The sequence below is a fragment of the Tachysurus fulvidraco genome, chromosome 6, assembly GCF_022655615.1.
Source record: "Tachysurus fulvidraco isolate hzauxx_2018 chromosome 6, HZAU_PFXX_2.0, whole genome shotgun sequence".
Classification (NCBI taxonomy): Eukaryota; Metazoa; Chordata; class Actinopteri; order Siluriformes; family Bagridae; genus Tachysurus; species Tachysurus fulvidraco.
Genome location: NC_062523.1, coordinates 20,045,979 through 20,073,467, shown reverse-complemented (window position 1 = coordinate 20,073,467; position 27,489 = coordinate 20,045,979). Strand labels below are relative to the sequence as shown.

Below are 27,489 nucleotides of genomic sequence, written 5' to 3'. Positions count from 1 at the left end.
GTTTGAGATCTCCCCAATGTGGTGATACTGAGGTCAGGAGACTGTGATGGCCTCCAGAACCTTCACCTTCTTTTCTGCTCTAGGCATTAGAGCGCCAACATTGCCTCGTGCTTTGGATCATTGTCATGTCGGAACATTCGAGAACGTCCCATGCACAGCTTTCTTGGTGTAGAATGCAAATTATCTGCCAGTATTTTCTGATAACATGCTGCATTCGTTTTAGCATCAGTTTAAACTTCCCTGAGCCACTAGAGCTCACACAGCCCCAAAACATAAGAGATCCACCACCATGCTTTATAGTGTGGATGGGGTACTTTTCACCGTAGGCCTTGATGACTCCTCTACAAACGTAGTGTAGGAAAGTTCAATTTTGGTCTCATCACTCCAAATGACTGCTCAAGAAGCTGAAGGCTTGTCTAGGTGCTGTCTGGCTTACTGAAGACGTGCCTTTTTGTGGCATGGGCGCAGTAACGGTTTTCTCCTGGCAACTCGACCATGCAGGTCATTTGTGTTCTAGTCCCTCCTTATTGTGCTCCTTGAAACACCACCACAATTTTTTCCAGAGCAGCCTGTATTTCCCTGGAAGTTGTTTGTGGGGTTTTCTTTGCAGCCTGAACAATTTTTCTGGCAGTAGTCGGTGAAATCTCTTTTTCTACCTGACTGTGTATCAAGGGAAGCTCTTATTTCCTTTATCAGAGTTTGAACAGTACTGACCGACATTTTCAAGTGTTGAGAGATCTTTTTTATATCATTTTTCTGCTTAAATTTGAACAAATTTCAACTACCTTATTACGGAGGTCCATTGGCAGTTCTTTTGTCATCCTCATGGTGCAGTATCCAGCCAGGTCAGTGCATCACTTCATGAGACGAGAAACTCGCTGACTATTTATGTACCGACACTAATTACAATGTAACAGCTGTGGAAACTTCCCTTTAATAGCCATTTAAACCTCTTTGTGTAAACCTGTGTGTTTATACTGTGGCTAAACTTTTGATCAGGGTTGTTAAGGTGATCTCAGTTATCTTTAGTTTTAAAAAGGAGTCAAACAACCATGTGATAATAAAGGACTTCACGTGAATACTATCCTTAAATATTTTCCAAATAAATGCCTATGTTTAACTTTTTTTCTTTCAGGGTATGCAAACTTTTGAGCACAACTGTATATCTACAGCTTGACATGAGTTCAGAAACAGACACGGTGGGGAATTCAGAGACAACATGCAGGATTCTCATTGGGATGTGCGCACAATTAGTGAATTAAATTTACCTTGACATTTTAATGTCTTGGACTTGTATAAAAACCTTTTCCCTCAGTTAATTTTTATTTGGTTTAGCTGGGAGATAAAAAATGACACATGGATTTTTACCTTATTTGCCAGTCCAGTGCTTTCCACATAAAGCTCTTAATGAGCATCTTTTTCATTCACTCACTAAAACCTGGAGTTGAATTTCTTTTTTTCTGCAGTATCTCTATAATGAGATATTGGTGAGTCTTCTTGTGACACTTTGTTTTTTCTAGAATCTGACACTAGAAAAATACTCAGAATTTTAACGGTTTTAATTCATTTTATATCTTGATACATACATTGTTTAATACATACAAGCATTATTGAGAAATCTTCACAGATACAATTCCAGGTAGCATTTTGCTTCTCTTTTTATTATCTTACTTATTGCACAACAATAGATGGTCATGAAAAAGAGCTGCACTGAATAAGGCTCACTGTCAGAGTTTATTAGAAACTGTTAGTGTGTTAATATTCATCATAAACTAGTTTTAAAGTTTCAAAGCTAATATATTTTGTCTTTTTTTTTTTTTAGCCCTTATTGCTCATGCCAAAAATAAAAGAAACATCTAGGCAAAATTTATCTGGTGATATTTATTGCATTAATATTTATCTTTCTTCTAAAATAATACACTTTTATATAAATCAGAGGTTCTAAAATCCATGGCTGTGATAAAGGTGTATATAAGTGTATTAGGAATTCCTTATGCTGCCATGCTTTAGGGTTTTTTCTCTACTTTAGGTGAATTCTCATTAGATGTCTTTGCCACACTCAGGGCACAAGATGTCATCTCTCTCAGTCAGGAAGCCTCGGCCCACCAGAGACACCGAGCACTTCTTGCAGTTGAAACAGTCGTTGTGCCACTGGCGCTCCTCGAAAGAGATATACTTGCTCCCTCCAAGCCCTACAACACAGACAAAACAGACATTTTTGGTCAGAGTTTATCCTAACTGATATGAATTGTAATTGAATTTCATATCGAAATGACTTGTCATTTGTTTGTGGCTGCAGAAATCAGATGCATGCATACCACTGATAGGGGAAGTGCAGGAGGCGCACTTCTTGGCATACAGGTTGCAGAAGCAGTTGAGACAGTAGGCAAAGTCATCACGAGAGGTGAAACGCTGGCCAGAAAGCTGCTGCTTACAGCCGGTGCACAGGAAGCAGTCCTTGTGCCACGGCTGGTCGTGGTAGGTCACACCTCCGGTGGTGATGGGCTAGGGAGAAGTCATGAACACATTTTTCAGGATGCATTTCTGAGAAGCTCAGTAGGCTCCCGCCCTATTTTCAGCTTGTGCAAGATTGTATATCAAAATGCTTATTTTAGATTTTGGAGTGCTACACACTCCGTCATCATTGCTGCTTGGAGCTATTCCCAGAATTCACAGCTTTGGATGTTTATTATCCCCTGGGAAGTGACAAATTTAAATGAAACTTGACCATGAAACATGCTAATATCTGGCCCAGGCCAGAACCGCTCTCTACAGTCACTGGAACACCATTCTTGCAAAAGATTTAGAATTTTGATGATGTCTTGGAGAACGCTAACAAATTAGTCGGAAGATCTATAGATGTTCATTTGGGTTGAGATCCGATTTGGTCACCATGAAGACCATATTATGTGATTTACATCTTTTATCCTCAACAAACCGTTCAGTCAACCTTCTTTCCTTGTTTGTGGAGACATTATAATCCTGGAAGAGAACACTTCCATAAAGATAGAGCTTAGTAGATATTACATCAAAGGCTAAAGATGATCATTGTGAATAACATTGTAATGATTTGCAGTGACCTTTCCCTTTAAGGGGACAAGTGGATTCTAAACTGCATCAAAAGATGCCCCATATCCTAAAGAAAATTTTAAACCCAGACTACCTTCTTACAGTGCACACACTGCATAGCAAACTGCTTCTCATAGCACGGCACGCAATAGTTGTTGTTGTCTTTGGGGATGAAGCTCTTGGTTCCAATGGGCTGCTGGCAGCGCTTACAGGTGAAGCAAGTCTCATGCCAGCTGTTGCCCTTATGCTCCATCTTCCTGGAGCCTGCAAACAAGATTATGGGAATGAGTATGTGTTTTTAGAATCATTTATATACTCAAAGTCAATCCTAGGTTGATGCGTGTTGCACATGCACTAGAGTAAATCGAACACCTGTAGTTTAGAAAGAAACCCCAACAATCCTCATTGTCCAGTGCAATTAGTTATACACATGAAGAACAAAGCTGCATTTCTGGCTCTTGTTTTGTTTTGGTTTCATTTTTGGGGGATCATGGTTTTGAAGTATTTCCAAATGCTCTGATGCAAGTACTAAAATCTGATTTGGAGTGCTTTCTCGGTAAGTGGTTTACATTTAAATACTAAAAAGAACTTCAATACCACTTTTGTTGTATTTTTGATTATTATAAGTACTTTTGTTAACAGTATCTACACTATTAGGGAGAAACCTTAGAGCTCATTGAGAATTCTTTGTTTCCTAAAAGCGATCTTTACAAAGGATTCCACTAGAAAAGCAAGCCAAGACTTTTCAGGTGCTAGAACAGGGGTGTCCAATCTTATTCATAAAGAGCTGGGGTGGGTGCAGGTTTTCATTCCAACCAAGTAGAATCCACACCTTAACCTTAGAGAATGCCAAGATCCACTGAATAAATATGTGGAATGAAAACCTGCACCTACACAGGCCCTTTGTGGATAAAACTGGACACCGCTGCACTAGAACGAACCCTCATCCCAATAATAGTCCACATTACCTATTGTTCCTCTTGTTCCTTATCTCTTGTGTATATTATCCATCTTAAGTTAATTTGTGAGCTAAAATATTTCCAGGAGCAAGAGGAGAATGTAATATGTTGTTCTAAAGTGATACAGTTATTTCTGCAGAGGAATGGTTTCATACTCCCAAAGTGCTAGGCTATTTGCCCAGTCTGGAAAACAGTCATTTATCAGACTTCAATAGAGAACATAATATAAGTTTGTACTTTTGGTGTGTCTGTATTTTCTGAAAGAGCCATACATTAGGCTGTGTGATTCCCACATTGAGTTTTCTCACCAGGCATGATGGTCTTCTTGCACTCGTGGCATTTGGAGGAGTACTCATTGGAGTAGCACTCGGTACACAGCAGCTGCTCATCCTTGGTGGAGAACGGTTTGTCCACCAGCGAGCGCTTACACTGGAAGCAGTGGAAACAGTCCTCATGCCAGTGGCGGTCCTTATATGACAGGTCCTGTAAACAATCATTCAAATGTTTGTAGGTAAAACATTGTAGTGTTGGGAATTTTCTTATTTACTACAGATTCGGTCAATAATAGGTCCATTGAATTGTGTTTGTCGATTTTACAGAGATAATGTAATTTAGAGCAGTCTAATTTGCCTGTGTGTGTGATTCATTATGTGCTGTCTCATGAGAGACACAAATTGTACATTACTTGACTTTACTTGACCTTTGTGTGTGTCATTACTGATCTGTACATTTTGTGTATTTGTGCACTTTTTTCCTCATGGCTGTTGAATGATTCTCTGCAGTTTAGTGGAAAAAGGTTCTATGTTGACTAACTGACACAAAAGAATAACCCTATTCCAGTAATCTCCTTATTCCAGACAGTTCTGTGTAGACCTTTTTAAGAAGCTAGTGGCCTTAAGAGTGATGTCTACAACAATGCACAGCTGTAAGTACATTACATCCTTAATAAAAGTGTACAAATTTAGGCATTGATTTACCCTGCTGTTGCAACCGATAGGCTTCTTGCACTCCTCACAGGTGTTGGAGTACAGGCTCTCATAGCACTTTACACAGTATGGGTTCTCCTCCCGTAGGACATACTTTTTCCCAAACAGGGACTCCTTACAGTAGTGACAGTCATAGCGCTCTGTCATCGTTCCTCCTTCAGGCAGACAGAAAATGAGAGACAACATACAGTATGTCCTAGTCAGCATCAGACTGTCACAGCAATGATATCAAATATTCACATATCAATGAAAGTTTATTGGTCTGACCACCAGGCCTATCTAAGTGTCAGCCTATGAGTAACCTCAATTCTTGTATCCCACAAAATATGAACTGCAGGGTTATAGCAGTTAATTGAAGCGATGTCATTCTTCCTCACAATTTACTACGCCATAACCCCGGCTCTAGCTGTAAATGAACACAATATTGTATGTGTTTAGTCAAGTGGGCTCTTAATACCCAATCTGAACAAGGGTTATGTAATTTGTATTATTCATATTATCTGCCATCACTCTTTACATAGATCATATAAAAGAAAAAACTTGCTCAACTGTTACAGTAAAACGTCTACTTCAAAATGGTCCTAGAGCACAAAAATAGATCTTAAGTTATGTTGAAAAACCTTTCCAAAGTGAATGCCACTGTTTTTTGGCAGGCAGTGGCAGTGATAAAGTGAGTGATGGAGAATGTTGGCACACTGGAATAGCGGGTACTCACATCTGCAGCTCCCTCGTTCCAGGCTGTGTTAAGCTCCTCTGCTTATCCCTGCCATGAGCCCTATGACGCCATAACGCATCTTACACAAAGCCAGCTGTCCTCACTCTCCTGCTGTGTGTGTGTGTGTCCAGTCTATGACTCTCACCCACATCCACCCTGCTCCTCTGTCCTCTCAGTGTTCTCTCACTGCATGAGGCTGACTGAAGCTTTTCGCTACCCGAGCTGCATTTCTCTACCAAATCCCCTTCCACAGTTTGACCATATAAGGCAGTAAATTCACAAAAATAGGAGAAGTATGCCCTCTTACTTAAACTCCCTCTTTCAGTTTTCTTTCCTCATCTACAATTCCTCTCATTGCTCCTCCTCTCATTTTCTCACTCCACTCTGTTGGTATTTGTACTTTTTTCCCCCTGCACTTTAAACATTCAGTCTTCCTCCAAAACACGATACCATTGTTTTTCTATTGGTCTGTTGCCTTTGTTTAATTAGAGGAGCATTCATGTCATCGTGTCACATTTCGTTTCTCCCCGTCTACCTTCAAACAGTGAAATCTTTGGATTTAAAATAAACACAACGCATAAGCTGAGATTCTAGTATGCACTTTATCTTCCGGCCTGCTTTTGTGTTATTTTATTTCATCCTGCTAGATAAAATAACTTTCTCTTGTTCCATAAATAAAATATTAACCAGACCTCAAGTGTCATTCTGCACTGTTTTGTAATCTTATACAGCTGTTGAAGTAGAGTTATGTCTTTAATCCTGAGCTGTAATGTGATGCTGGTATTCTGCATTAGTGCCTGAACACTCTAATAATTTTTAATGATTGCTGTCATCCATCAGGATATCAGACAGCATATTATAGCTATGGGAATCACTGCTGCTCAAAGACAAAAAGTCCCTATATTTGTTACAATTAACACATTATGAATGAATTAAATTTGTTTTAATGATATGGAGCAACAGTCCAGGATGCCATTTTTTTTCTGTCCCTTTGTCATGGTCCATCTTCCTCTAGTGAACTTTACGGATATATTGTTACTTAATTCCTCTTTAGTCTATTAAAATGCAATCTACTGGTCCTGACTGCTTTCCTCTCTTTTCTGAATCTGTTTCATGACTCTCATTCTCTCTCTATATATATATATAAATATATTTCTTTTGACTTGTCTGTTGATGAAGTATGTTGTATTTGACAAAAATCCTCAAACCAATCCAATAAAATATGTCCTTTGTTGCCTTTCTAAAATGGCATGAATCAATCAGGGATGATACAGTATCTCCTACATTTGTCTTTCCCCTTTGAGTAAACCATGTTACATTATAAATGATAGAAATATTTCTATTAATATACAACATTTGGTCACCTAGTGATTGGCACTAGCATACTGACCCCAAGACCTTTTTGTCAGTTCACATCTTTGGCAGCATGTGTTCCCTTAATCTCCCAGCCTTGCACTATCTCTGGCTATGTTTAGTAACTTTGTGACCATGATCACAGAACTCTGTTACACAAAGGCGGACCCCTGCGGTGGATGCTTGAAACTTTCTGAGACTTTCAGCAAAGACAGGTGGACAACTCTCCAATGAGAGACAGACTTAGTGATCACAGCTTAATGCCTATAGGGGCCTTGTGTCTATATTGTAGTGTTACACTGACTGCTTGTTAACACTAAAGAAGCCCACGTTCACATTTTATTAAGCCCACCTTATAGTTACAGGATACTATTTTGATATTTTGATCAGGAAATCGTTTAAAATCTTTAAAGACTGGACAAGTCAGCATATCTGTTAAGAGTTATAAATGTACATTCCATCCTGACTATACCACATACATAATTATTCATCTTGATTTATTTCCATGACCAAATATCCTATAAAATCGTTCTTCCTTTTAATTGCAAATGTTACAACACATATTCTGACACAATTTACCATCATCCTAGTTTTATGACCTTTGATGAAGAATGAAGACCAGAGAGAGAGAGAGAGAGAGAGAGAGAGAGAGAGAGAGAGAGAGAGAGAGAGAGCGGGAGAGAGAGCAAAGATTGACTTAAAAAGAATAAGCAAAAACATTCAGTAAATCATCTGGCTTTTAATGGCTTCACTCTTTTATGAAATCTTACATCATTCCAAAAGAAGGCAAGAAAAGAGTGTTTCATCCAGCCAGATGCAACCTTTACAGGACACATGATGCATGTCAGTGGGATCCTTTGCTATATATGTGTGCTAATATCTGCTGTATTCTCCTTCCATACATTTTTTATTACACAGATCGAAATGAGAGGAAAGTAGTGGAGGTAGTAATATGAGACTTAAGATCAGGATAGGATGAAGAACTTTCCAGAATGTTCTGCTGGTCTGTCTGTTCATAATCCAACCGAATTCTCCTTTTGGATACTGGTGTCTATGTTATGCTAGAGAGTTTCTTTTTCTGTTTTGGAAAGTGGACTGCATTAGAGATCCTCCACTGACAGAGTTAGTATTGGGTTATGAAAAAAGTAAAGGTGAAAGAAAAGTTTTTTACAGCTTTCTTTGGTATTTGGGTTATTTCTCTTTCTAAAACATGTCAGTCAAGTTAAGCATAGTGTGTTAAGCTTAGCAAACTACCCCTGTGTGAGTTCTAGACCTTACCTTAGTGATTGAGCAGCCTTTCTGAGCAGTGTGCTGAGTCTGACTGGACTGAGCAGGATGTCTGTGGTTCAGTGCTCCAGGCGATCCTGATTGAATTACTCCACCTATTGGGTGGCTAATTGAGGTGGTGGAGCATGAAGAGGCACTCTTTATCTAGATGCGCTATAAATATACAGTTCAGTATTACCACAGATAAAGCCCACTTGCACACACACACACACCCTCTTCAATCCTGTGACCTTTTAAGGCCTTTCATTGTAGTCTGGTTTGTACATCCATGCTTGTAGTCGTTCTTTAATATACTCACACAGCTTATAAACTACATCTTCACACACAGATGATTCTTACGGACAGTTGCTGATTATGTTCCTGTTTGCACTTACTTGATGTAATCACTCATTTTATCACCTGAGTAGTGCTTTGTAGCAGTTAAGTAGCTCCAATTCAATAAGACAATGGGTAAAGCATTTAAATTGACTAAAGTAATCTTACTGTAAGCATTGTATGTAATACGAGTCCTGAAGACTGTAGTAATAAATAACTACTGGCAAGTGTTGGTGATGGGCTGAAGAACTTGGACAGAAAGTTCTTATTTATGTAAAGTGTTTATACGAAGCAAGCGGAATGGCCTCTAGAATGTTCTGCATCTACTGTATGTTTACAGACAGAATCTTTTGGAATTTAATGAAATGCATACTTTCCAGCATCGGATGCTAGAAAATAAACCAAATGTTTTTAATGAGAGAGAATCCATGTTCTCCATTGTAATATTATATATTAAAGTAGAGAACCTCATAGTAGCCTGCAACCTCTTTTGGAGGTCATTTATAGCATGTCAGATAAGAGGTGTGCTCAGTGCTGATTGCTTTAGAACAGTGTTAGATACATATACATGTTTAATGCAGTATAGCAAGACGTATTGTTGGGTTTCTCTAGTGAAGGGAATATAAAATGTATTTCATTAGGGTGAAATGTCAAAAGGGCCTTACACATTTTATATAACTCCTTTAACGCTTTCAACTCTTATCCACATATAATTAAGTCTCACTGTCTTCTCCTGTACATCGCCAAAACCATTTATCTCTTCCATTCTATCTCTCCCACCTGACCCTCTGTCTCACCCTGTCCTTTTTGAGAATTGTGTGAAGGATTCTTTCCAGACCATCTGCTGTGAGATTTTCTGAAACTACACTTTTCAGTCTCTTATGACTCCCTTTCATTTGCTGTATTCTGTTCCCAACTTTCTAATCACCTTCTCTCCCTTTTTTCTATTTAAGAAACGGTGTTATTTCTGGGAGTGAAAGGTCTTACTCCTTTGACATGGTCTGCAAACAAACACATCTATTGGATGCAGTGTCAGGATCTAAGTAGTTGTAGTAAGTGGTCCAGGTCTATCTTATGGGCACAGATTTAGCATGTCTCTGCGAAATTGTCAAATGGTAAAAGATTTTCCTGGAAGGAGAAGTAGTTGAGGAAGAAGTGATGAAAGGTGGCATTTAGGATGATCCGAGTCTGGGAAGTCCTTTCATCATCAAAGCAACAGATGGGCGAATGAAGGCGTGTGGTCATCATGCACCTCACTTTTCAACTAAGGGCTTAATTTATTACCAGCCACAGGGTTTCATGTGTACGATATGGAGCAGCTTGTCTCAGAGGTCTTACAGCTTAGTAACAATAAATTAACGCTTTTCCATAATCAGAAAGATATTTTCTGAAAATGAATATTAAACATCCTGTACAATACACTAGAGCAAGCTCATTTTTCAGATGTCCGGGTTCAGCTGAAGGGTGTGACCAAGATGAAGAATGAAATATCAAACATACACCAATCAGCCATATCATTAAAACCACTGACAGCTCAAGTGATTATTATTGATTAACTCATAGAGTGGCATCTATCAAGAGGTGGCATCTCTTGGAGATCAGAGCATCTTCAAATCAGCAGGTAGTTCTGGTCTTAGGTATTATATTTTCTTTGACATCCTGTGGATGGCTGAGTGCGTGTGCACATATATAATAAGAAGGCAAGCAGGCAGAGGCAGTGTGATGCTCTGGGCAATGTTCTGCTGGAAAAAAAACTTGGGTCCTGGTATTCAAGTGGATGTTAATTTCACATGTATCACCTACTGTATAAAGTTTTGTTGCAGACCATTTAGAACTGGTTTGAGGAACATGACAAAGAGTTCAAGGTATTCACTTGGGCTGCAAATTCCCCTTGACAAATAAGAACAATACATGGATGCCCGACCTCACAACTCATAGAACATAAATTATCTGCTTATAACATGCAGATACCACAGCACACCTACAGTGGAGTCCACAGTCTTGTGGAGTGTGTCAGAACTGTTTTGGCAGCACAAGCATGACCTACACTATATTAGGCAGGTGGATTTAATGTTATGGCTGATTGGTGTACATCCATATTGTTTCTAAACTTATGTCTTGCATTCATATTCTTCCTTCAACTTTTCCACATTTTGTAGTGTTAGAGCCTGAACCTCAATTTTAGCTCACAAATACCTATACAAAATAACCCATAACAATAAAGAGGAATCCTCAGCGAACAGTATTTTTTTTTTAATTTGCAGAAAGGACACGTCAACCCAAAAACATATGCGTCTATCTTACTCTTTCGTGGATGTCTATTTTGTGCTTACTGAGTTCACCAATGCTTGAGATAAGGAGTCGTTTAAACAGAGGTTTGTTTCAGTCTGGCCGATCCCATGTGCAGTCATGAGGCAGGAAATTAAAGTCAGATGATATTTACTGTTTTCTTTTCCTTGTACTTCAGTTTGTACTTCATGTTGTCTCATGTGCATGGTGGGGGGTGTAGGTCCTGTGAATGGTTGAGCTAATTTAATTCCCCCCAGCTTTCTCTCTTACTCCTCCTATGTCTGCTGATGTAGTTTTCGTTCCAGCGCTCTCAAATCATCTGCCCACATGTAAGGTTTTCCAGTCTCCCAACCCATACACCAAATAATTTACTGCACAATCTAACACATAGTACAAAACTGCTCTTACATAACCAGACAGTGTCCCTTTTTCCACATCGGTTCTTTTACTGTGTCCCCTCTCATCTCTAGAAACTCCCCTAAGCAGCGATGAAACTATTTTTAGAATCTCATTCCACAGCAAGGTTAAGGGAAGAGGAGGGCTTTCCTAACCATGAGGTAGGGTTTCAAAAGAGTGTTCCAACACACACACACACACACACACACACACACACACACACACACACACACACACACACACACACACACACACACACACACACACACACACACACACACACACACACACACACACACACACACACACACACACACACACACAAGCAAATCCTGACTAGGCTACAGCATAATGTGTACTGAACAATTGGAGCCTGAAAATAAACTTCTTGGAAAAAGAATCCTAGGCTGTTACTTGAGGCTTACATCAAAAAGAATGATCCTGATTGAGTCCATATGTGAGAATGTTCATCATCAACTCACTCACAAGCAAGCGTACTACATTTTCTGCTTCTTGAAAAATTAACTGAATTAATGCTACAATAGAAATGTAATTTATTTCAATTCTTATTAATTCACACATGCTTAAAATATAATGCTTGTATAGCATCATGCCACCTGCTCTTTACTGCAATTTAATTCAGTTGTATTTATTTATATGAGTTTTATTTATATTTATATAGATATTGTAAAAATTCCAATAGCTGCAAAACTCCGAAGATTAAAACTTGTCCACTTCTGGTTGACCCATGATAGTGGAATTCTAAGTCAGTCTAAGTCCCATCATAAACTGTGTACTATAAAGTCAAACAGTATTAAGCATGCTGATTAAACGCTCAGAATGTGGATATTGTGAATAGGTGTTCTGAAATAAGCACTGAAATGTCTTTCATCATCTCTGCTTGTTGATTTTACATGCATATGGTGCTTATGAGATATGATCTTGAATACATTGTTGTAAAATTCATGCTGTGGTTTGGTATAGTGTTCTCTTTGTATGAGAGTCACAACAGCAACGCCCGGAGTTATTTGAGCCTGTATGGCACACTAGGCTCTCTAACCATAGTGGATATGAACTGCGTGGTTGTGCTGGTTATTTTGGGTTGGGAGCTTGTCCCTTTTTCCATCCTCTTCTCTAGACTTTAAAAGTGCTCAGACATGCATCAGTAACCCTACAAGCCAGATGTTCCAGATTGTCTCCTCTGACTAAATGACTGGTCTACCATATGTTATCCAATAGACAAATGAATCTTCCACTTGCCTCAATATCATATAATATTGATGTGTTCACCTACATCAAAAATCCTAGCATTAGCGGTGTATCTTTATCATGCTGCAGACAGTACCCTATACCCAGTTTGTCCCACTGGACAGTAAATACTCTGCACTATGTTTTGGCAAATGATCTGACCTTCCATATTAATAGAGGTGGAGAGATACCATTTCCCTGTCAGTGTTTATCCCACTAAATCAAGCAGTGTTGAGGTCAGGACAGCTGGGGATCAGTATTTGGAGACAGAGGGCAGGAACCTGAGACATGTATCTCTCCAGATTCTCAACTGTGATTAGAGAAACGAGAAATAGCTAGGGCTAATAGCTCAGTATCAAATTAATGTTTTGCTGAATTCATACCAGCCTCACAGAACAGTTTGTGTTGGATCTGAATGATAATCCTGGATAGAATTACTAGGGCTTGGTGGCATTTACATCTTGTTATTCCATTTCAGGGTTTAACTCATATTCCCCATAGAACCTGTAAAGAATCTGTTTCTACAACACGAAGAACCTTGTAAATTATGTAATTTACAGGTGTATGTAGACTATATTAGTGTCAAGCTAAAATTTCTTTCATGACCGTGACATTCACTAATTGACATTTTTATTGTAGGGATAAATCATTACCTTATTAGAATAATTAAATATTAAATAGAATTAAATATAATATATAAAACAATTTCACTTTTTTATCTAGTTGACAGGGGGCACGGTGGCTTAGTGGGTAGCATGTTCACCTCACACCTCCAGGGCCGGGGTTCGATTCCCACATCCGCCTTGTGTGTGCGAAGTTTGCATGTTCTCCCCGTGCCTCGGGGGTTTCCTCCGGGTACTCAGGTTTCCTCCCCGGTCCAAAGACATGCATGGTAGGTTGATTGGCTTCTCTGGAAAATTGTCCGTAGTGTGTGAGTGAATGAGAGTGTGTGTGTGTGCCCTGCGATGGGTTGGCACTCCGTCCAGGGTGTATCCTGCCTTGATGCCCGATGACGCCTGAGATAGGCACAGGCTCCCCGTGACCTGAGGTAGTTCAGATAAGCGTTAGAAAATGAGTGAGTGAGAGAGTATCTAGTTGACAATAACAAGAAACTATGCAGATTCCCACTCAGCACTATAACACAGGAGACAAAGTGTAATAATCGCACTTCTATTCTATTCCATTCCATTCTATTCTATTCTATTCTATTCTATCCTAACTGGACAATTTTTTGTAATTCTCAATACACAAAGCATATTCTATTATATTCTAATCTATTTTGTTCTATTCTGTATGATTAACTTACTGTATGCCTTAATTGTTTTGCTTATGGAGTTGAGTAAGGTAGAATAAACTGACTACACAAGTGCATTCTATTCTATATAGTCTAACATACAGATTTATGTCATAAATGCAATTGCAATAAATGCAATTGTTTTGTTTGCAGATAATTGTAAGTTTCAGTCAGAGATAAACTGTATGGCTTAGCTTAGCAAAGGAGGATTAAATCTTGAATGGGATGTTCATAAAACACATATAAGTGTGATGGTCATGTGTCCATAAAGTTTTAGATAAATGTATAAATGTATAAACGTATTTTTGAGTTCTTGTAGATCTCTCTCTCTCTCTCTCTCTCTCTCTCTCTCTCTCTCTCTCTCTCTCTCTCTCTCTCTCTCTCTCTCTCTCTCTCTCTCTCTCTCATTCTGACTGTTCAATCAGAAATCAAAGGAGAGGATGATGCCAGGGATGGCAGAAGGGTACAGAGGTAGTCAAGTGGAATGACCTTCATAGTAATATGACCCTCCTTGGTGAGCTGGTAATGAAAGTGGTGAGGGGTCATTAGGAGAAAACATTTCACACCTTCTTAGTCTCCATGATATTTCATTCCAGGCCTAAGTTTGTCTTACAGATAATTAGTGGATATAGACAGTCATATGATGAGAAGATAAACAGCAGAATATCCAGTATAATACAGCTAATAATTTTAGAGATAGATGTCTGTAATTTCATCAACTGTTATGCCATGATTCCATCTAGCCATTTTAATGCTTTTTTATTACATTAAGCAATGCTATCTCTTTTTTTTTTTTTTAAAGACAAACACTATTGCTATTGATATCTGAACTGGACAGCTGATTCAGATCATGAACCTATCTAGATCCCTAAAACAATTAGTTTATTCAAAATGGTAAAAGTATCTGAAAGGTCCAAGATGTATAATTTTGTTTATTCAATTCAATTCAATTCAAGTTTATTTGTATAGCGCTTTTTACAATAGACGTTGTCTCAAAGCAACTTTACAGAACATAAACATAGAGCAGAAGGTAAACATAATTAATGATAAAGGAATTAACGAATAATAAAAGAAATAAGAATTAACAGAATAAAAATTCTAGATTATTATTAGATGTATATAGTTCACAGTGTGTATGTATTTATTCCCCTATGAGCAAGTCTGAGGTGACTCAGGCAGCAGTGGCAAGGAAAAACTCCCTTAAATTGGTAAAGGAAGAAACCTTGAGAGGAACCGGACTCAGGGGGGAACCCATCCTCATATGGGTGACACTGGGGGTGTGATTGTAATATACAGTCAGTTAAATGTTGTATTGGTGTAAGGTTCAAGGACTTCTGATCTCCTCAGTACCACAGAGTCTAACTGGAGATGTCTCAGGATACTCAGAGTCGGCCTCGGCTCAGTGGACGTCCAAAGGCTTCGTCCCACAGAGGACATTGGGAGCTTGGGTTTATCAAGCTAAGAACATTTAATTATTCAAACAACCCTTGAAGAGCCCTTTTGTTTAGTAGTATATGCACATGTGTACCTACATGCAGAGAGTAATACCAGGAAGTTTCTTCTTTAAAATACAATTCTTTGTGCAAGAACTGTGTTTATTAACTATTTATCATCAAGTCAGATTTAGGTTCTAATTAAGATAAATATGCAAATGATGCCAAAATCATATGGTTGTAAAAATAACTAATCTGAATATAGTTTAAGTTTTTATAAATCAAACTTTATACTGTTGCTTTCAGTTGCTTTTGAAACCAGTTGAGATGTTGTTGAGGTCAATAGTAGAGCACCCCCTGGTAGAAAAGAAATCCACTTCAGAATAGAAGTAAACTCTTAGGCAATATAGAAGCTTTAAAGGTCCTTTTTTGTTTTGTTTTTTTGTCCCTCTGGTAAAATCTTTAACGATTCCCTATTGAAGCCTAGTTAGGAGTGTTTCCCTGTCAAAGAGTGGTCTATGGAAAATATTTATTTTGACAGAACACATAGTACTCTTTACATAATAACTCCATATGAAAGAACCTTTTAAAAGAGTAATGAGCCACATTATTATTATTATTATTATTATTATTATTATTATTATTATTATTATTAATGATGATGATTATGCCTAATATGATTATTAGTATGAATAATAATAATAAATAATAAATTAATAATAAATATATATTATAATATAATGTATTAAAATATAACCATATAAATTTTTATGTGGATAGATTTGTCACCATGAAACAGCAGAGGGAGCTAAAACTGCAAGAATTTAGCTTGTAGGACACACCTACAAGGTATACAATCACTGGCAATATGACTCCTATATATAGTTTAACTAATGTTGCATTTGAATAAAAGCACAAATTTTTAGGTTCAAATTACTTCCAGGTATTCATGGTGAAACAGCACTCCTGCATCTCCTTTTGCTTTACTGGAATACCAAATATTTCTGGTCTATTTTAATGCCTCAGGGTTTGAGTTGAATAATAGTGCTCAGTCAAGGTTGAGCAACTCTAGTCTAACATAATGTTCTTTTCATCTCCCATGATTCTCTCCTTCCCAGCCATTTCATGAGCTGAATCGCACTTAGCAGAGAGCTTTTTACCTTATCCCAAGACCATTAAGCACAAAGAAGTAGATATATACAGATGCTTGTATGTGATGTTAAATGTTGAAGTGTGGCATGTATTTTTAGGACAACGTTGCATCCTTGTCGTGAGGAAAATGATATCTAAACCATTAGCCAGTTTAGACTCTGCAAACAAACAAAGCTCTGTGTTTTAGGGGGCAGTTCATTTCAAGCCATTACCCACAACCCCATTTAATGAGCCTTAATTAAGAGGGATTTGCTTGTTCCAAATTCACAAAGGATCTCATTAATCAATTAACTCTGTCTCTGAGTCATGGACTTCTGTCTCCTACAAGCACATTTATCACACAGAGAAAACATAACACTAATTGACCTCAATTATTCTATCTTCTTCCTGCTAGTAGGATGGCATTCAACCATTTTCTTTACTCAAAATGTTCTACTATAGCTAGGATATCTGTATCTGCAATGTGTAATGAATTAATTGGACCAGAAGGAATTTAAAGGATGAATTGGTCCAGAAGTCAAAGTAATTTTGTAATAGATATATAAAGAAATAAAATATAGGAATGGAGACCTTTTTTAATGTTGTGATTATTACCATTGATAATAACAAATATATATAATTTGCATTATTATTGTGGAACCCATTGGCTTCTAGGGTCAACCTATTTTAGCCTAGTGCTAAGTCTGGCCCTGTACATGGCGGTGCAATAGGTAGTGTTGCTGCCTCATATCTCTGTAACTGGTAATTATTTTGTAAAAAAAAATATATATTTCTGTTGTCATTATCAATGTGATTCAAGAGATTAATATCATCAAATTCCACAATGTTGGTCAAATATGTGTTGTTGTTTTTCTTGCTGAGCAGAAGGTCTAACTGGATATTGATACTGTCTCCACAAAATCAAAATCACTGTCCACAATAATCCAGAATACAGGTCAGCTCCGCAGAGCTTTCAATCCACAAACAGTCTCTGAACAGCACTGCTCAGAACAGCCTGTCTCACAGCTGTGGAAGCCTTAGATTGGGGCACTTCATGTGTCCCTGGAGATTTGTGGTCACAGGTTGTATCTGGAAGACTTTCCACTGACCCTGAGAACATGTCTCTGATCTGCTGAGCTACATCAGATCAACATTGCATATGAAATCAGATGGGGCTTCTGGTGAACTTGATGACAGAGCATTTTAATATTAATCAACGTTAATTTAAGCCAGTGGTCACTTTTAAATAATGATGTGACAAGCCACTTTTAAAGCCATTTTGATTTTCTTAATTAGTGGCAACTTGTCCACAGGGGCAGCTAAAGGGCTACAGCACATATATTGTTCATTAAAGTTAATCTTCCTAACTTCAGTTTAAATTCAATTGAGATCTTTTTGAGTGACCAACAATTGACCTTAATGTGGCTGTTTGACAGATAGGCCAGTGTTCTGTTGAGTTTCTTGACTTTCTAGATGTTGTGAGAGGCTTGTTTTATATAAATAGAATTAAAGTTAATACATTTTTGGAACAAAAGAAAAAGTCCAGTTAGTGTAGATATGATTTACAAAGACTGGGAGATAGAAGGGGGATAACGAACAGGATAATGTTTGGACATCAGAATTGCATGTGCACTACTGTGCCCTTGTTTCCCATTGAATGGATGAGAAAATAAATATAAATGTGTCTGCCTTTCCATTTATCTGAAATCTTTGGGCTGGTTTCAGGTCTTTTGCATGAATTTTCGTATGTAATTAGGGTGGAAATTTTGCCATAATGGGCAAAATAATTATATTATCTCTTCTGTGCTATTCTGTTCTAGTGAACAGAGTTAAACAAAGGTACATCTAATACTGTTCAAAATGAGCTGCTAGAACTTACACTGGACTGTAATTTGTTGACTGTCAACTGCCTTTTATGGAGGTAACTATAGAAATTGACAAGATACGAGCCTATAACATAATTCAAGTTTGATAGCTCACTGACTTTCGTTAAGGCTACATTATACCACATAGGAATTTTATGAGGGTTCTTTGGGTATAGAATAAGTACAGTACCATAAGGATGAGACACTTCTCATAGTTTAGACTGACGTGTCACCGATGGTCTCTTCTGCTTACATCAGAGAGCACCTACATAGCACTAAACATCTGTTTGAGGCTTGGTTTGCTGCTATATGGTCCACATTATAACACAAGTCATGTACCAGTCACAGGAAGGAACTGGCTCAGCCTCTACAACACTGATTTACAAAGAAGGGTGATGTACACCTGAAAAGAAAACCCTGATTTGGCCACCAATGCAGGCAAGTGAGAGATCCAAAAATGGCACCTGAATCATGGTGGATGAAAGAGCCTTGTATTTTTTTGATATATAATGGCAGTAATAAACCGGTGGGAACTGGACGCATCATACAGGGTGCTAGAGATTCCAAACACATGGAGGGAATTGGAATGATAAATGATACACATTATTAAGTTTTATGAATATCCCCACGTTACAGGTATGAACTGAGTCTGGAAATGTAACTTTGATTCTAAAACTTCCTCAACATAGTGCTAGCCCACTCGCAGAAAAAGTGGATCTTGACATCATCGATCTGCCTTTTAGCATTCTTTAAATGGTTACTTGTCATTGGGCTTACTTATTCTACAGGATGGTCAGAACAGTACAGTGCATGTCCTTGAGGTGATATTGAGTGACTGGGACCATAGCTTCCATGCTGACAAAGTCAATAGCTCACAAATTACTACTCCATGTCTATCAGCTCCTGTGAAGTCTAAATCTATTTTCCTCACTGTGAGGAATGAGAAAAAAAAACAAAAACCTGCATCTTGAACTGATTGTATTTTAAATAAGAAACTTCAGATAATTAAATGAGAGATTAATGAATCTATCACAGTATAATGAAAATATATACAATATGGAATGGAAAATCAGGCCATCAAGTCAAATAAGTATTAAAAGTAAATTAATAAACATTCCTTTTGTTTATTTTTATGCGTTATATACAATACAGGGAAAAGTATAAAAAAAAATGAAAGCATGCAGGTGTTTAAATGTACTCTCAGGTGAGTTTATAGTAGAAGGACACAAAAAAAAAACACATGCTAAAAATATACCGCTAGCTAGCTAGCATTATTAAAATCAACTTCACAATTTGGCAACACTAGCTTTAAATATAAAATATAATAAATAGTTCCTTGCCAGATTAGAACTGTCTGAAGTTGTTACTTGTTCATGGGCCTTTTGCAATAATATACCTGCATATGACGTATATGTGGTGTAACCTCTGCAATGATTTACTATAATCTGAGATCTGTGCCTGAAACAATCACTGTGTAGCTGGAGCTTCAGCCTACTGATAGGAGTCTGCATCCATGAGGTGCTCATGTGATAAGGTTTAGCTGGCGTGAAAGTGCTGAAACCTTTCCAACACAGATTCACCTAGAGAATGCATGCTAAGCGCTCTCTTATACCCACTGTACACCTTAATTTTGCAGACTAGTTCACATTTATAGGGATGATCTTGAACATTGACAAGGAGGGTACATAAAACAGGCACCCACCATAATTGAATCACTATATAAATAAAAAGCTACAGTAGAGAGAGTGTCAGCAGCATCAGAGCACACTGAAGCTGTTGTGAAGTACATGTGTCTTTGTAACTTTAGGTGACTTCAGAGGACTTCAGAGAACCTCAGAACCCTCTGATTTTTCTACACCTGTACTATCAAGAACATTCAAACAGGTAGTATCCTGCTGCTTTGGAAACTACATTGCTCTTCACTACAAAAAAAAACCTACATGTGTAGTACAAAATTCCCAACTTATCACTGATGCCGAGCTTCTTTCCCTTCAGGACATTTACTTAACACTGTGTCTCAGATCCTAGCCACTCAAATCACTGCTCACTCCGCAGCCTTCTGGCAGATGATAACGCAACATTATTACATGCATGAATAGACTCAGAAACAGTTTTTCCCACAGGCCATAAGGCTGTACAATCATAGCACAAACGTACTTCATAGCTGGAGCTTAAACATCACACTTTGTACTCAAATGCACAGACTCTAGTCAACACTTACATAAAGTTTACACTTGCTTGTTTAATTAAGGTTTATAATGCTATTACACAAATGTATTTAGTGTCATGTAAATGAAAGAATACAGATTACATAACTCATCTTTTATACATTCAACATGGGTCATCTGTGTAAATGTGATGCTACAATAAGGTCTATATTATGCCATTTATGTAATGACTCATTTTTGATAAACTACTTGTGATCATTTACAGTATCTGTGGAAATGTATCTGTGATAGATGAGATAATATTTGTAATGACGTCACGGCAATGGCGCATACTGTAGCACTCAGCTCACTTTCAGCAACCACTTCAAATCCTGATCAGATCTGTGGAAAATGTAAAGCTTATCCTGGGAACACTGGGAGTACGGTGGGATAACACCCTGGATAGGACCAGAAAGTTTCATGGTATCATGCACACACAGATTCTCATAACCAGAGAACCCACAAGAAGCACAAAGACATGAGAAGAACATGTGAATAAAGTCCATAAAGACCAAAACCTGAGCTCGGGATCGAACCAGGGCCCATGGATCACAAAGCTCCAACACAACCCACCACGAGTGACGCATCTCTAATCATATATCAGTGCTGATGTATCTTAGATGGCGTGTCATTCCTCTGACTACTGTTAGCTTAGTAGAATGACTCAGATGTTTATCAACTCCATATTATAGAGCATTTATCTTTTATATTGTAGTTTTTTGACACACAAAATAAGTTTCTAGATTCGGTTCAATCAAAACAAAAAACAAAACAAAACAAAAAGAACAATGAGAAACACAGAAAGTAGAGATGCAATGGTTTGAGATGTAAGAGAAGCAGCAGTAACATTATTAGTGCTGGTGGTATGTGAATAGATTGTTGTCCCAACCGGACCACGCCGTGCGCGCGCCGCCCTCTTTGTAGCACGGCCCTGGTGACGTCACGGGACAGAGCTTGTCGCGCGGAGGGAGCTGCTGCTGCTGCTGCCGTTTGGGCCCGCATACAAACACACTACACTGACAAACCTGTGAGAAAACTGACAAAACGGATTGACGCAGCATCTCCAGACCACGAACAGGGCTGTTTTTTGTGTTTCCCGTCACCGCTGGACGCGACCTGTCAGGAGCTGGTAAGCGGAGGCGGATTTAAAGTGTAGTTTCGGGGTTTGCTAAAGTTGTCTGAGGTAAATATGGTGTGTGTGTGTGTGTGTGTGTGTGTGTTTTGTACACACATCTACAGCTCAATACTTTCAGGCTGTTTGTGGGTCCGAATGAAGCTAATCACAACAGGACACCTTTCATACAGCGCGTAGAAATGTGGCGTTTATCACTGATTATCTTGTGTAAAGTGACCCGAATTGTGTAGTGGGCTTTCTTATGTGTCAGGGCATGTTGTACACTTGTGTGTCGCTTTCACTGTAAACACAAATTCAGATCAGAAATCAAATTATTGGTGGCTGAGCGACCAGTAGCCTATTGTCACACACTGATTTGCTCTGCGCCAGTTTCCCTGTGTGTGTGTGTGTGTGTGTGTGCGCGCGCGTGTGCGCGTGTGTGCGAGAGAGAGACAGAGAACACGACGGATATAATAAACACTCTTTCCAGCCACACACACACACACACACACACACACACACACACACACACTGAAGGACTCGAATAATGATCCGAAAGATAACTCTCACATTCACGTGTATCTCGTTTTTGACAGCAGGTTACTTACTGCATGTCAGTCTGTTTCACTGAATGTAACTCAGTCTGTTTACCACTGCTTCTAACTAAAACTACCAGAGAACTAAAACTACTAAAACTTCAGTATTGACTTATGGGGACAAATATAAACTTATAAAAATAAAATTATAAAAATAATATTAAAGTAATAATAATACAGAACGACTAAATAAGCTTATTCATCTTATTGAAATGTTTCAGTGAATGTTATGGACCTTATTTCCAAACAAACCCACTTATGTCTCTATCTATCTATCCATCCATCCATCCATCCATCCATCCATCTGTATGTATATACTGTATATATTTCTCATCACATAGGATCTGTTTTGTTGACCATTAAGCGATTCAGGATGTGTTCATATTGGAAACACGACCCATATCTAATCTTTTTCCTCATGTTTGACAGCTGTACATTTTGTATGAGGGTGTGAACTGAATCTGGTATTTGTCTACTTGATTTGGCATCTTTTATTTCTCATGATGAAATATCTCATACAGATCTGATAAGTTGTGATGTGGTTCTGATCTCAATTCATGTGCCCTTTTTTAAATAAACTTCATTGTTGTTATTTTGTCCCAGTAGGAATTCATCTCAAATGAAGCCTTACAATTTTCACGTAATTGGTTAGTGTTGCAATAAAGCAATATTCGTGTGACTTGCACAGAGTGTTTTAGTATTATGTAACTCGTACACAAAAACACAGTGGAATAATCATAAGTTTATTAGCTAGCCCACTGGGCATGTGAAATGCTCTAGAGTGTTTGCTCATTTATATCCATGTCTGGAAATCTACATGATTAGTAATCTAATGATAATGTATAATGAGATTGTAAGCAAGTTAAGTGCATTTAGTGCTTTGGCTAGTTGTGATGGTTTTTCTTTACATTGTAACACCTTCTTCTTCTTCTTCTTCTTCTTCTTCTTCTTCTTCTTCTTCTTCTTATTATTATTATTATTCAAGTCAAACTAATGACTTTATATAATTTTCAAAACTGGTCCTGAAATGATCCTTTGTCACTTATGAATGGCGACTGATCACCTAATAAAAACCACCAGCCAGGTCACACCTTGACTGATATGTAACGCATGCTATAGTCAGTATAGCATTTTCATGTCGCACCACTGTGCATTGTACACTGCTGTTTCAGTTCACCCGAGAAATGGATATGGACTTTTCAATCAGTATAAAGAAATGAATTATTTTATTGCCACATGTTTAATATAAAATGAATCAGGCCATGGTTGGCTTTCAGCGTGAGAAGTTTTTCCCTCTGTTGGGATAAGCTTACACAGAATATTAGTGGTTGAAGATAATGGCTTCAAGTTTCAGATGCTTATGAATAAGCACTTGGGGCATCACAGAGAGCAGGAATGGGTTTAATATCACCATTTACTTTGAGGGTATAAACATTTGTGTGGGAAAAAAGTTCCTTTTTTATTCTATGAATATATTTCCCCATAGGCTGTTTAACCATCGCTGTGGAGTGGGACATGACATAAAAGTAAACGAAAAAATTTGATGCTGATATCTTCAAGTTTGTGCGATTAATGCTATCCTAAAAATCTGTTTGAGAACTAAGGATTATATTATATGTACCTTCATAGGATAGGTTAAGGCATTCAGCGACTTGGGATATGCTTAAAAGCTAGTTAATAAATGACTCCAGGCGCTATTGTGCACTGTGCTGCTTCCCTGTTAGATTGACTGCCTTCCGTTTTCTCCCTTCACTAAAAAAAACTCTCAGACCTCCTCGCTTTATAGTAATTAAATTCTAAACCAGTTAGGGTATCGCCTGCCGACTTGCATGCTGTTAGTGAATCGAATAGTGCAGCACTTTGAAGGCAGTAATCCTGTACTCGTAGGTTTATAAAGAAACCTAATTGGACAGTTGGTGGAGATAGTCTGCTTATCTGTTTCAGTGCTCTTTTAAGAATCCTCTGTTCATTTTGTAAGGGAGTTGCCTTGGCCGCGTTCAGTTATCCTTTAACATATCGTCCTGTTTTCTGAAGGGGAAGTGATTGTTGTTGATGCATCATTCAGCATCATATATATGACTGCTCTTGCACAATCAATTTTTGTACAAACTCAGAGGCATGACATACAGAAGCAGGACAAAAATACACTGACTAATGCTTTCGAGGTTTCAAATACACCCCTTAAAAGGGAACAAATATCAATCACACTGCTGGAGGCCATTGCACAATGCCACTATCCAAACACCACTGAAAAGGAATAATTTGTCTTTCTGAACTCTTTCTGAGGAAATTGTGTTGTGACATTCAGAGAGTTAGTCTGTGGCAGTATGTGTAAAGGTGGAAAAATGCTCAGAGTAAAAGGGTATTAAGTACCCAAAATCCCTGTACATTGAACTATGAACAGGAAAAGTGCACAAAATATTTCTTTCATCTTAATCACCAGTGAGCAAATATAAGGCAGCGCTGTTAGACATAGCTTGAGGCACAGCTATCATCTGCTCACTATTCATTCACTCTGAATATGTGAAACTGCTGTATGATGCGTGGATTATAAATCTGAACAGACACATATTTTGGATATAAAGTGTTTGTTCTTGTTCAGCATTTACTCACGTTCTAACCCCATAAAACTACGTATTATTGGCTTTAGCTGTTCAGGCTGTAGGCAGCTCAGCTAGACTGACTGATGAGATCAGTTTCAGCTCATGACTTCACCTCATGGCAAAACCAGCAAGAGTATCATCTTTGTGTGCGATTGAATCTAGTCAGCTTTTGTATGTGGAAATAATAGACCTTTTTACCTATTTGCTTATATAAAAAAACCCTCATCGTTCTTGAGCTTTGCATGCTCACTTTTGGATTTTCCTATGGTAATGAAAGCAAGTAAGATTCTTCATTTGTAAGATAGAAATTACTTATAGAATACTTATAGTCTTTGATGGCTGGTTTGACCTGGTCACCGACAGCCGATTAATGACCATTGCGATCAGTTTTTTACTCGGATAAAGTTCTGGCAGCGTCAGAAGTTTTCAGTGTGACATCTCCTACGACGAGCGCCAAACCAAGAACCAATAGGAGAGAGCTGAACTGGATGATGCATGCCCAGCCATGACTTACTCCACACATGTTTTAAACAACAGATCGTTTTCGGTTGCTGCTAAATGCTATTTTAGCGAGAGAATACGAGTCTAAACATGTCACGGATTGCTAACATAAAACACCGGGCAAGTCTTCTTGTGTGCATCTGGTGACATGATGACAAGTGAGATCCTACATTGTGACATGGGGATCACTGAAAATCATACAGTGTAAACCCGGCTTAATAGTAATTACACTATTTTTTTTCTGTATTACCCGAACAGACTTTTAATAAACGGTAATTCTTTAAACCGCACCAGCTACTGACAATAGTGTCTGTTTATTGTGGTATGTTAGTTGAACTAATTAACGAACATGACTAACATCTTGCCACTAGGTAAGTCCTGCTAAATTGCCCTAACTGTTCCTAATTAAGATTTTCTCTTTAAAACCTCTTCACAGAACTAACCAGGGCAAGTTTGACTATGGAATCATTAGTGTTAAGGAAGTAAAGGTAAGGTTTCTGTTCTCCGCATTGTTCTGGATGAGGACTGTTTTGTGAATGAATATCCATAGGAGTGATTGGCTGATGAATGTCACCACCTGCAACTCTTAAATGAAATCCCAGCGCACAATGGCATAAAAAATAAAATGAAAGTATTGCAGCTTTAATAACCGTGAGCAGCAGGCGAGGTGGCCGGACGCACAACTTCTCAGTCGTATAAATAGCTCTTCATTATACACAAACTCGAGCATTTTACCGTGTTAATTACCAGAAACAGACTTTTAGGATTGACCGTGTTTCAGCCGTAAGTACTTTTTAATAATACTATAATAAGATTTCCAGACACATTAAGCAATGTTGTGGGTGGATGCCTGCAGGAATTACGAGTGATTTCACATATATTCCAGAGATGAGTGTGTTCATGTTCATCATGTGTGTTCTATTTATACATCATATTAATACTAACTCTGTACTATGGATAGCAAGCCAAGTTAAAACACTTAAACACCATCATAACGAAATTTAGCCCACAGCTCTGACTGAATGAATCAGCGATTATTTCATCATCGATGTTAATGCAGAGGGATCAGACTGCTGATTTTTCCCTCAGGTGACGAGAGATTGCTGCTAATGATGCTGCTAATCAACGTGAAAACACTTCTCATTGTAAAATATAAATTCTTTAGGATAAACATATAACACAATATAAATTAGGGCATTATAACACTTGAGCCACCACGGGGGTAATGGAGGCTCAGGTGGTTAAGGCTCTGGGTTGTTGATTGAAGAATCCGGGTTCAAACCCCAGCAATGCCAAGCTGCCACTGTTGGGCTCTTGAATAATGCACTTATAAAATAAAAAAACAATAAAACCCTTTCTGCTCCAGGGATGCTGTATCATAGCTGGCTTTCCAGATAAATCCCAAATAAAGGCTTTCTTGTCCACAATTCATTCATAATATACAAAGGTGCAATTGATTTCTTTACAGATGTGCTAGTAAGCACTGTTTATTACAGTTGTGAATAGTGTACATTTATATAACTATAGAAAAATGTATGTATTTACATGGATTCTAGTAAAAGATATTGCAATTTAGAATATGTAACAGACAGGATACGTAACGGTGGGTTTGCCTGTTATTCAAAATGAATATGGCCTGTGAGAAGAAACCTAGATAGTTTTAGTGCGTAGTGATCTGTAGCGTCTGCCTGATGGCTGAACAGACTGTGTCCAGGTGGAAGGGACTTCCATGATGTTACCTGCCTGTTTCTTCACCCTGCAGTTGTACAAGTCCTGTGGATTGGACAGCGGCACACTAGTAATCCTCATACTGGTTTTAATTGTCTGTTGCAGCCTACTGATGTCTGATTTGGTGGCTGAACCAATGCACACAGGACTGACTGGCTATAATTATACTTATAATTAGATGTAGGTGTGACATCTTTTATACAATTTAGAATAAAATGCAGTTTTCTGAAGCAGAAGGTTCTGAACTGCTAAATAAAAAACATTATTTGTGGATAAGATGTGTGCGATTAGGGCACTGAATTCAGTTCAGGAAAACATATAGTGTTCAGAAAGATCTAGAAAAAGTTCAAATTGTCAATTTGTGAAGGATTTTTCCCAGACTGAGATATCTGGGGTTGTT

General features: G+C 38.1%; 2 protein-coding genes across 6 annotated transcripts in view; one reads left to right on the top strand and one right to left on the bottom strand.

Moving 5' to 3' along the window:
• Positions 1-1,541: 1,541 nt before the first annotated feature.
• On the bottom strand, positions 1,542-8,500 carry fhl2a (four and a half LIM domains 2a). Of its 4 annotated transcripts, XM_047815049.1 has the most exons (8): positions 5,730-5,955; positions 5,564-5,595; positions 5,317-5,420; positions 5,006-5,169; positions 4,337-4,511; positions 3,164-3,333; positions 2,319-2,505; positions 1,542-2,192 (listed from the first exon to the last, which is right to left on the bottom strand). In XM_047815049.1, exons 4-8 carry the CDS (start codon positions 5,159-5,161, stop codon positions 2,041-2,043), a joined length of 840 nt encoding a protein of 279 aa, XP_047671005.1. In that variant the 5' UTR covers positions 5,162-5,169; positions 5,317-5,420; positions 5,564-5,595; positions 5,730-5,955; the 3' UTR covers positions 1,542-2,040. The 4 variants fall into 4 exon arrangements, with proteins under 4 accessions (XP_047671005.1, XP_047671003.1, XP_047671004.1 ...); XM_047815047.1 differs by lacking the exon at positions 5,317-5,420; XM_047815048.1 differs by lacking the exons at positions 5,317-5,420; positions 5,564-5,595; positions 5,730-5,955 and adding an exon at positions 8,361-8,500.
• Positions 8,501-21,447: 12,947 nt separating this feature from the next.
• nck2a (NCK adaptor protein 2a) overlaps positions 21,448-27,489 on the top strand; it is a 34,640-nt gene continuing 28,598 nt past the window's right edge. The window contains exon 1 of one of the 2 annotated variants that reach the window (XM_027164661.2): positions 21,448-21,730. The gene's annotated coding sequence lies outside the window, so the exon portion shown is untranslated. The remainder of the gene's footprint in view (positions 21,731-27,489) is intronic. The other variant, XM_027164660.2, reaches the window with a different exon arrangement.